This window comes from Diabrotica undecimpunctata, chromosome 1, assembly GCF_040954645.1.
Source record: "Diabrotica undecimpunctata isolate CICGRU chromosome 1, icDiaUnde3, whole genome shotgun sequence".
Classification (NCBI taxonomy): Eukaryota; Metazoa; Arthropoda; class Insecta; order Coleoptera; family Chrysomelidae; genus Diabrotica; species Diabrotica undecimpunctata.
In genome coordinates, this window is record NC_092803.1 from 141596984 (window position 1) to 141609018 (window position 12035).

The following is a 12035-nucleotide window of genomic DNA, read 5'->3' on the forward strand; positions in this document are numbered from 1 at the left end:
TGTCAATAAAAGTTATATTTGTTGCACAATGGCATTTATCAAGTAAAAATTTCAGATAATAGTTCTCACTAAGAATTATTTTGAGTAAGTCAATTCATTTTCTTCGGTACGAATGATAAATCAACCTTAACACTAAGGCCTATAGGAGATAGTATTTGTATGTAATCTTTACGTAATATACCTACAATTTGGTGTATTTGCCGTTTATCAATACATGTTATTGCCACGAATTGCTCTTACTATCGATTTTATATTTGAATTTTACGCTACTACGGACAATACTGAATAGATCACGAAGGAAAATGGTTTAGTGAGAAACAGTACCAGTTACCTACAAAATACAACTTTTCCGACACGCAATACTTTCAGAATTCTCCAAGAACAATCCATATAATATAAAACACAACGGAAACTCTGTACTGGAGTTTGCTTCGATAGCCTTGTGTTCATTTATTTCTAAAAGGTGCTTGTTTATAAAAATTCATGTTTACCTCATAAAAAAGTTAATTTATTCGGTAAATTTTGCGCTTAACATTTTTAATGTAAAAAAGAGGTGGGTCTATGGCTCTATCTAATTGATAAATTCTGATATAGGACCATTAAAACAATGTTTTTTTTTTAAACCAAAGTTATTTCAAAGCTGAGTCATACCTGGAAACCACAGAAATCACATATAGCAACCACGAAAACCTCAAATTCAGTATATACAAATATATATAATCAGGAAAGCAGGAATTCAACAGTTTAGAATTTCCCATTAAATTTCCTAGTTTGACGACTCTAAACTGTTGAATTCCTCCTTCCCTGATTATTTTACATCAAAAGTCATGAGATACTATTTGTAGAGAACTGAAATCTGTATTTAAAACAACTGTTAAAATTGTTTTACGAATACACATTCCAAAATTTTGAAAAAATATAATAAATTTACCAGAGTATTGTTGTAAAAGTTAGGCCACACATAATGCAGTATATGTATAACGGGTTGCGTGTTAGATTCAAAGGATTTTAAAAAGATTGAAAATACTAAAACCGTGATTTCTAATTGTAACTAAGTATACATTTTTATTATTTTAAAGAACGAATAAAAAATAATTTGAAAATAATGATAATTTCTAAACATAATATACAAATATTTGTCAATTTTTGAAATGGCATAACCAATAACAAAAACTTTGGTTATACATTTTTCAGAATTTGTATAAAAAACGTTTTTTGAAAACGATTTCAAAAATGTGATTTTCATCACAATCACAAACAATAATAATTCTGGCTTAGACGGATAAAAACATAATATTTAACTTAGACATGCCACAAGAAAGTATAGTATTTTTCATATAAAGATGCGTGCACGTCATTGAAGATTTACGACGTCAGAACCCCTCAGCGTTGCCAAAACATCAGAATAGTTATGATTTGTTTTTTAACCAGGAGGAGTAAACTAAAAAGACAGATTTACACCCAAGAAAGTTACTAGAAAAGTCACCAAATACATCTTCTTTTTTGGTTGATTATCTTGGTCTTGCGGTAATCCAGTAATCAATTGCGAACTTTGTTTGTTTATGTTTGAATAATAATTCTTTAATAATTTTTTTCAATTCACTTCCAATATATTTTTTTTTTCTAATCACAATAAAAAAAATGTCGGATTGTTATGAAGAAGTTGAAGAATTTTCCTAAATTCCAATGGAAGTTTACAATATTTCATCATCGCATTAACTTAAACAACCAATATTGTATGCTACTTTATAGGAATATAAAATATAACCAGTTTTTATGGGATTGCCCATTTTTCAAATATACAGGTATAGACTTATGTTCATACATATTGTTTAGAATTTATAGGACATCTTTTTCATCACTGTTGCAGTCGGCTTATATTCCTTAATTGTTTTGTAAATAGTTGAATTCGCAATACCTTAAATTACCACATTACTAAGTCTTGATTTTAACAATAACTATTCTGCAAAACTAACCTGTTGCCTATTTTATTTTTTCTACCATGGCTGTTATTTTTTTCCAGGATTATCAATTTTGATTTGTTTGTATTACATGTTTACAGTCTGTCCCAAACCCTTCTTTCAGTGCGTCACTAATTTTGACGTCATATAGGATTTTAAGAATGTCGAGAATTATTGCTTGACAGTTTAGTTAAATTTGACAGTTGCAGGATGGTAATCTGTCTTTTTCTAATTGAAAATAATTTAATAATTTTAATATTAGTATTTGTTCTTTTTCGATATATCTCGGCATATTTAAAATATTTTTATGACAATAAATACAAAATTAAATTTTCACTGTAAAATGTCTGATAATACTAACCTGGAATGAAAATTATCATTTTATCAGTTGACATTGTGAAAGTACTCTCACGATCGAGACAATCTGCGTCAAATTATATTTATGCGCAACATTGATTGGATATCTATTTAGCGTATTCTAAACTCCAACCAATTATACATCCGTAAGTAGAATTAGCTTTACAATAAATAATTTTCTAAGTTCTATGTATAATAATCACAGACTCACGTTTTTTTCTGTCACTTCTAGCTTAATGTGTTAGAGAGAATTCGATCAACTATGACGCACTGAAAGAAGGGTTTGAGACGAACTATATAATACATTGTTTTTCATTTGATGATAAATGACCCAAATCTACTCGGCGTTTTTTAAGTGGGGAAGGATAATGACCACTAGTAGGTACTTGGCATTGAATCCATATTGTTATCTTAATAGCACTAATACGTCGCTAAATCGTTCTAAAAATAATTGTTTTTTATATAAATGCAAACAAAAATTTAAAAATTAAAGGAATAACGCAGAAAATACAAAAAATTGTCGATATAAATTTTGAATTTTAAAATTTCATAAATGTCATTAGTGTCAAAATGTCATAATTTAGTGGAGTAAACTTGCCTGTGGTTAGACCAATTACAAACAAGCATTACGGCGCGGTAAATTTGAATTACTCCTCCTGGTTAAAAAACAAACCATAGTAAGTGAGGAATTTTTAAAATGTCAACTATTTGTCAAACTATTATATTAACAGTAAATACACGTTACTAATAACGCATTATAATAAATAAATAATAAAAACGTCCCGCCATTATTTCTTGTTCAAAATAATCTACCTTATATGAAAACCTATCAGATTTCTACAGACTATTTAGTTGTTGTGGCATAGCACAATCACAATACACAACAATAATTAGTTTTTAACGCTACTAATCTAAATTTAATATGTATTTATTAATACAATTTATTAATATATAATATATTATGATCAAATTGTGTAAGAAATCAAAACATAAACAAAATTCGTACTCTAAAAAAGCGGCAACACTTTAAACAATTTTACCACACGCTGAACTGTCAAAAAATTTGAAGGATTTTCGTACCAGTTGCGTACAATTGTCTAATATATTTAATTAAAATTATTATTTTGTGGAATATTAGACTTGAGTTATTTCATAGAATTTATATTATTAATAATAACAAATGTTTTTGGTTATTTAATCAATATAATTCTAAAATTCCCAATATAATGATGATTACATTTTTCTGATTATTATACCATGTTGACGCCTATGAAAGATCGAGCAGTTCCGTATGGGTTTCGTATTATTAGCTGTATTAGGAAAATTTAAACTCTAACGTTGACGTTCTGGAAATTTTAAATATAAGTGACGTCACTTTATATAAATTGTGACGTGCACGCATTTTTATATGAAAAATACTATAGTTTCAGAATATCGCATTTTTAATGCTTCAATATCTGGTTTGAGCAAAGGTTTGAGCACAATAAATTTTGGATTTTAGATGCTAATTGTTTGTAATCTTCCGATCTCGAAGGCCACCTAATGTTACAGTTAGGTCTAATCAAAAAATTATTATTAATACTGTTTTTGAGGAATTCCTTACCTCCCGGTTATTGTGAGCGAGGCACCCATCCATTTGAAACTAAATTTCTTCTTCGGTTGGAGTTACTTTTGCAAATCTTGGTAAAATCTCTTCTTGTAGCAAGTTCAAAAACTTTTCTGAATTTAAATTTTCCTATTGGAAATCATCCTCATCCAAAAATATTGTGTCTAAATATACCTAAGCAGATATTTATATAAGATTAGGTATTTTTTTTTCAATAATATCCTCAGGCTTTCTTGTCGCCAAATCTTATAATTTTAAGCATTAGGTTCATTATTTAATGGAAATGTACATTCATCGCTAAACAAAACGTTTTTTAAAAATTGTCTGTCTGCGTTAGCCCTTTCTAAAATTTCATAACAAATTTCCGCTAGTCTCTCAGCATCTCCTTATCTTTATCTTATTATCAAATTTTTACAATAATAAATATTAGATATTTACAAAATTACTACCTTTAAGTAATTTAGCATATTTGAGAAGAAACAATTTGCACCAAGTGCTTTCTCTATAATTGCTTCTGGATAATTGCTTCTTGCGATGGAGAAAACTGGACACTGCACAGTCATATAATATTTGTTTCACCACTGCTCACATTTTGGTACCGATTCTTTTGTAATTAAAAACTTATGTGTAGCACTGGTATGACCTAATCTAAGACGGATTATTGTCACTTGATCTCTTCTTTTGGTGGGGAAACATCTTCAAGGTTTAATGTTCGGTTTAATATTCAGAACATTGGACACTAAAAATTGCCACCGGTTTTGCCACGCACACAGTTGAGATCCGTGATTTGGTAACACTTGAAACATCATTCTTCTTCTTTAGGTACCGTCTCCTCTAAGGAGGTTGGTAATCATCACAGCTATTTTCACGTTTGAGATTGCAGCTCTGAACAAGTCGACGGAATTGCAATTATACCGCTTTCTCAGATTGTTTAGCCAGGAGATGTATCTTCTTCCAATACTTCGTTTTCCCTGTATTTTTCTCTGCATTATGGTTTGTAGCAACACATATTTATCCAGTCTCATAACGTGGCCGAGATATTGTAACTTTCTTATCTTAATTGGATTCATGATTTTCATTTTGTCATCTTTCTGAGGACCTCAACATTTGTTATTCAGTCTACCCAACTAATTTTTAATATTCTTCGGTAGGTCCACATCTCGAATGCTTCAAGTCGATCGTTCACCTCTTTCGTTAAGGTCCAGGCCTCCACCCCATACAGCAGCACCGAAAACACATATGAACGTAATATTCTTATTTTGAGTTGCAAACTAAGGTCTCTATTGCACAATACTTTTCTCATTTTATTAAATGTTGCTCTAGCTTGTCCAATTCTCATTTCTATTTCTTCTGTATACTCGTCATTTTCATTAATAATTGTACCAAGATATCTGTATTTTTTTTACTTTTTCTATTGGAACCCCTCTTATGTTTAAAATGTCTTGTTGTGTTTTGGAAATTGTCATAAATTTTGTTTTATTAGCATTAAGCGTTAGTCCGCTTGCCTCACTAGCATTTACTACATTATCTAAAAGTGTTTGTAACTCTTGTATGTTCTCTGCAATTAGTATAGTATCATTGGCATATCTGATATTGTTGATGGATCTGCCGTTGACTTTTATTCCAATTGATACATTTTCATGTGATTTTTTAATTATTTCTTCCTAATATAGATTGAACAATAAGGGGGAGAGTATGCAACCTTGCGTTACGCCTCTTTTTATCTCTACTTCCTTCGAAAGTTCTTTGCCTACTCTGACTTTTTCTATTTAGTTAAAGTAGAGATGAGTTATTATTCTTAAGTCTTTTTTGTCAATGTGTTTATCTTTAAGTAACTGTATAAGACGGTTGTGTCGGACCTTATCGAACGCCTTATTTTAATCAATAAAACAAACATAGAGTGGTTGGTTTACATCCATACATCTTTGCAGGAGGACGTTAAATCCAAATAATGCCTCTCGTGTACCCATCGTATTCCTAAATCCAAATTGGGTTTCAGTGATGTCTTGTTCCACTTTTCTGAAAATTCTTAAATGGATAATTTTTAAGAATACCACCATTAGTTATCACATATTTCATGATCATAAAGTCATCTGAGTTGACGGCTTCACACGCACACTTTTCTGCTTATTCATTACCTCTAATTCTGATATGTGATCCAAATCAAGATTATTGTATCAGATTTTGTTGAATTTTTTCTACAATATGATTCTCTGGGTTTATTTTTCCTATATATTCCTGTTGTGGTGAAGATAAAATACATGTGAGTGCCCTATATAAGGCATATAATTCTGCATTAAGAATACTGTAGTGTATTGGCAACTTTATTTTTAGCACATATTAGAAGATATAACTGCTGCTCCCATGCCATCTGTTGAATTTGAAGCATCTTATATATATATATATATATATATATATATATATTGATACGATTAGGGTTTATAGAAAATAATTTATAAGTTATATACTACATAATATTAGATATTTGGTTGTTTTAAATAAGTTATATACTAGAGAATTTAATAAAAATATATTTATGTGAGGGCATTTTTAATAAATTAGCATATAATAATTGTAAAAAGTTGTATTTAGTAATTTTAATGTTGTAAATAGATTTAAGTGAGCCATGTGCCTAGGCAACCAACTATACATACTCCAAGTGTCAAATTAAGAATCATAATTACGAATAAAAGTGGGGTTATATAATATATTGTTTGAAATGTGTATTTTATTAAATTAGAGTGTTAGTTACTAATTTAATTATATATTCTGATCTGAAAAGCCTAAATGTAAACAAAATTATTAATAGAAAAGAATGGAATTCTCTGGATCTCCGGAGATGGCCATGTTTGCGAAATGGTTTGTTCCAGAAAATTCAGACATGTATTAAATAGAACTGAATAGAACATGATATCTTACGAGATGGTTCTAGAAATCCAAAAACATATAAATACCCGTGATTTGGATTCAAGATGGCAGTTTTTGGAAGTTTTTTAGTCTGAAGTCAAGCAGTCAGCAGTTTTTAGAAGTTTTTAGTCAGAAGTCAAGCAGTTTATTATGAAAGTTAGTTAGAGTCAGTGAATCAAGTACAAATAGTCCAATAGTTTAATATAGTGAGTTAAATGAAGATTAAAAATTATGCATATAATTTAATGCACATTTATAATTATACACAAATAATTATTGAAGATAAAAAAAGGTATATTGGAAGAAATTAAATTATATTATGGTTGGAGATTAGTATAAATCAACTTATAATAATTGGATATTGGTATATTGAAAAGAAGAATAAATATAAATGCTGTTTGCTGGTTTGGTTGGTGGTGTATAGATGCTGGTGAAGAAAAATATATCTTAAATTGGTAGAAGCTGATAATTGAAAAAAGTAATTTCACAAAAAACAAGGATAACTGAAGTACGAAGACATTCAGTGGTGATTAGAATCTATATACTTAGTGGAAAACAGTTCATTTAGGCATTCAGTGAAAGAAAGGTACAAAATTTTGTTAATATAATTTAGTTAGTGTCATAACAATTTCAATTTTGAAGATAGTTTGTTTAAATTTTAGATTGTCTATAGAATTTAATTAGTTTTATAAGAATATCAGTTTAAAGATAGTTTATTTTAAATTTACATTGACTAGGTTAGATATATATGTGTGTTTCATAATAGTTATAATAAAGATAATTTAAAAAAGTACTTCCAAGCTAATTCTTTGAGAACCGCGATAAAAACCCTATATATTATATTATTAAAAATACTCATTGCTCATCATTCAAACAAAAAACACATCATAACAATATATATATATATATATATATATATATATATATATATATATATATATATATATATATATATATATATATATATGAGAGAAATTTGTATACTTTGACAATAAGTTTTGCAGATTTTGATGTATTATATTATAGTTAGTAGTAGTATGTTCGTCCAATGAAGTTAAGGTAGTTATTATTTTAGATACTCCCAATGTCCATGGTTCAATAGGTTCAAAACTAACGGGAAAGTAAGGAGGTGAGGTGGTGTTAAGAGATGAGAGATCCATTTTTATTCGGTGGTAGAAAGGTTTGTGTATACATGGTTTATTGGAGAAAAATGTTGATAATCCATTAAGGTGATCATATTTGAAGGTGTGGTTGTTAGGATTTTTATTTTAATTAATTGCATAGGTTAATTTTAAGTACATTCATCTGTAATAGAGTGATGGTTCAGCTGCTTTGCAATACAGGCTTTCTATTGGTGTGGTTCTGAAAGCTCCCAAGATAGGGAGCCTCCCTGCAGGGTGCAGTATTGTGGATTGTATCTAAAATTTTAAGGGAAGACTCATTAGACGATGAATATGCTATTGCACCATAGTCTAATGTAGATCTGAGTAGTTTTCTGTAGAGGGAGAGCATAGTTTCTCTATGCTCTCCAGGATCCAGGATATTTTTAAGAGTCTTCAATACACCCACATTTCAAAGGCTTTTAAGCATCTTAAAGTGTTTACTTTGAGTTTCTAGGTTTTACAGCCAAATAAGAGAACCGAGTAAACATAGCAATGAACATACATGTAAATTGATGTTGGGTAACTGGTTATGTATGACTCATTAATGGATTTATAGCAACAGCTAAAGTATACCCCTTCTTCTACTGAAGAAGAGAGAACAACACCCAACATGGCTTTGGAATACTTTTAAAATCTTCAATGGTACAATATGTAAAAGGTTGTGTGACAGTTAATGGCAGAGTAAATGTTCTTAAATGGATCTACAGCAGAAAAAAGAAGACTTTACACCTGGAAATCCCCCAGATACTGAATAACATGCAATTAGAAACCAAATGGATTATATTATGATCAACAGAAGATTTAGAAATCTGGTGATCAGCTCCAAAGTGTATCAAGGTTGTGACATTATTTCTAATAGAAAAAAGCAATATCAGACATACCTTCACACAAAACTTGCTGCACTATAGGCAATCCATTAGGGAACAGACAAACGAAGATACAAGCAAACTAAAAGGAAAAAAACTGATGGGATAAATGAGCAAAAAAAGACCAGGAAGAAATAAATACAATTGAACAGGGAGAACCATAAACAAATTAAACAAGCAAAGTATAAGGAAATAGAGCTATACAGAAAAATTAAAAGTTGTGGCAGGAATTTGAAAATCTAAAATGCAAATACTGATGAAATATAAAAACAATGAAATAGAAGCCAATCCGGATACAACCTTTACAAAGTAGACCAACAAAATATCCTAAACTAAATATGACTGAAAATTTTTCCATATATTATCAATGGAAGTTGTTAGTGCATTAAAGATACAAAATGTAAATAAAATACCATTCAGCCAAAGTTCAATATTTCTGACATTCGATGAGTGATGAATGTCAGAAGTAACAAAATTAATATGGTTCTTTAACATTATATATGGAACTGGACAACAATCGGAAGATTGGCTTATACCAACATATATATACCTCTACCAAAAAAATCAAAGGCATACCAATGGCATGATCAGCACAATACACAATTATCTTAAGATTCATAGCACAAGATATTTCTATGAATAATATTCAATAAAATCAAACCAGAATATGACGAATATCTTAGCAGATCTCAATGTGCAGTTACAAAAGATACAGGCAAGCAATGCTCCACCTCACATTGATAGTAGAGATATACTTGATCTGATCATGTGTTTTATAGACTATACTATAATCATTTGGCCACATACAGCATGATAAACTAATTTAAATACTTAAAATACATATATGTTAAAATACATAAATACATAAAATAGTATCAAATGAAAGCATATCACTATTTTCTGAAACACATACTGGAACCATAAAGGGTGTGTTTGTACCAACTCAGAAAATTCAAAGTATAGTAGTATAAAAAGGTGAGTTAGGAAGATATGATATGTTTTGTGTTTTGTTTTTTGTTTGTGTTAACAAGTTACACATTGTTTTAGTGTTTCTAGGCTTGATGCTATATTTGGTATAGTTAGCATACTTTATTGGTAGTAATAAAGTGCTAGATGTTTTACATATCTAAAAATACCTTAAATCTAAAAAGATAAAGCATAGTTCTTTGTTTAATTGCATTTTCCTTCTGTAAACTTCATTTTACATCTTTATATATTAATTGTTGTTCTAATATATTTTATTGGCACTTCCAATAAAATGTATATGAATTAATAGTGCATTAGTGTTTGCATTCATTTTTATTCTCTTTTATTCAACTTTACTCCTTCACTTACAATTTTAAAGCAAACACCTTCAAAATAGATAAAAATTTAAGGAACAATGTTTGAGTTTTTGCCACATTTCATCAGACAAAATCAAAATGTAACAACTTTTATACTTAAGGGTGAGTAACTAGAATCATAATTATTACTAAATGGATCAATTTCATATGATTGTGTGTTCGATAATGTTTTAGCATATTGATTAGTAAAGTCATATAATATAAAATATAGGTATAAAACAAAAATTCCTCTACAAGGAAATATAAACTTACCCTATTGTATAAGAATGGGGTGTCTTCATTAAGATAATTACTGCTACTCATCGTGAGATTCAATTATTAGTCTCTACATAAAACTAACACTAGATTATTGTCACCATACGTAAAGTAATTTAAATAAGTAAGTAAAATAAATGCATATATTCACTGTGATCCATTTGAACACTCAGTTTTTCTAGTCCATTTAAGTTCAAATAAAAGTTGACAGTCCGTTATGTACAAATAAAATGGATAATCATTTTGTTTTTAAAGCTTCCGAAGAGATAGATGTCAGTAAAAATCTTAAAAACACAATTTAAAATTGATTATTTTAATTTTCTTCATCATTCTTCACTTTAGTCAGAAAATTGTTGACATCAATAAACAGACGTCAATCACGTCAACAGTCACCGTGTCAGCTGTTAACGTAAAAAAATGTTGCATATTATTTAGGACAAAGATTTTCTTATACCAGAAATATGTTAATAAATCTGTAATATACGTTAATTAGTAAATGTGTTTAAATTAAAAATTTCATTTAAATGTTTGTGCTGCTTCAGTCATCTAGTTTCATTATGAAGTGAATAGATACACACGCTAGACATAGGCAACATTAATTACATTAAAAGTTAAGAACATGGCATGACAAAGGGCAAATAATGAATATGAATAATAAAAGTGTATATTCATTAATTTTGATAAAAATATTTTTAAATATTGTTCTAAAGCTATTTTCTTGATAAAGCTATTCTTGATTTCTCAAAATACAAACATTAGTGAAACTAATGTTTGTATTTTGAGAACGATTTCCGAAGTGGAAATTGAAACGTCAATAAACGTACTTTAACCTTTAATTGCGGCTTATTCCCATTTAAATAGTAATTAAATATTTCTTTTTTTTTTTTTTTTATTTCGAATTAACGTGTCTCAACATCTTAGGTCATTGACACGGGAGCAAAGGTTTACAATAGTACTTACAAAGTTATGATACAAAGTTTACAATTGTGAAGAATAAAAATATTATGTAAATTATATTTTGTTAAACAATTGAGAAGTCTTTAAAAAGTCTATTAGGCTCTTGAGTCGGCTTGAACAGTTCAGAAGTTCTTCTAGACTATGGGTTATATTGTTGGCAATGCGGGTGGCCTGGTAGTGCTGACATTCTGTGAGGATGTGTTTGACGGTGATAGGAATATCGTTACAGTGAGAGCATAACTGTTGGTCTGTAGAGGACATAAGATGACCGTGTGTTAAACGTGTGTGTCCTATTCTCAATCTTCGTATTGCTATCTTTTCTTTTCTGTTCAGAGATGCTAGGGATAAATAGCTGTAAACATTAGGTTGTATTTCTCTGAGCTTTGTGTTTTTGGTGATCCAAAGTTTCTGCCACTTGTCTTGGATATTCCTTTTGAATTTTGATTTTAAGTCTTCTTGGAGCTGTATGTTGTAGACAGGTAAGTTGGATGTAGATGCTTCTTTTGCAGCGCTGTCAGCCATCTCATTTCCTTGGATGCCGATATGAGAAGGCACCCATATTATTGTTATTGAAGTCCCTCGGGAAGTGAGGAGATGGATCGATTCTAATATTTTTTGTA

General features: G+C 29.5%; 1 protein-coding gene across 3 annotated transcripts in view; it reads right to left on the reverse strand.

Moving 5' to 3' along the window:
- jvl (javelin-like) overlaps positions 1 to 10851 on the reverse strand; it is a 539968-nt gene extending 529117 nt beyond the window's left edge. For 2 of the 3 annotated variants that reach the window (XR_011949790.1, XM_072520143.1), the window contains exon 1: positions 10456 to 10851. Coding sequence is in view for 2 of the 3 variants with exons in the window: in XM_072520143.1 (XP_072376244.1) it covers positions 10456 to 10506 (51 nt within the window). In the remaining variant the exon portion in view is untranslated. The remainder of the gene's footprint in view (positions 1 to 10455) is intronic. The other variant, XM_072520145.1, reaches the window with a different exon arrangement.
- Positions 10852 to 12035: the final 1184 nt, after the last annotated feature.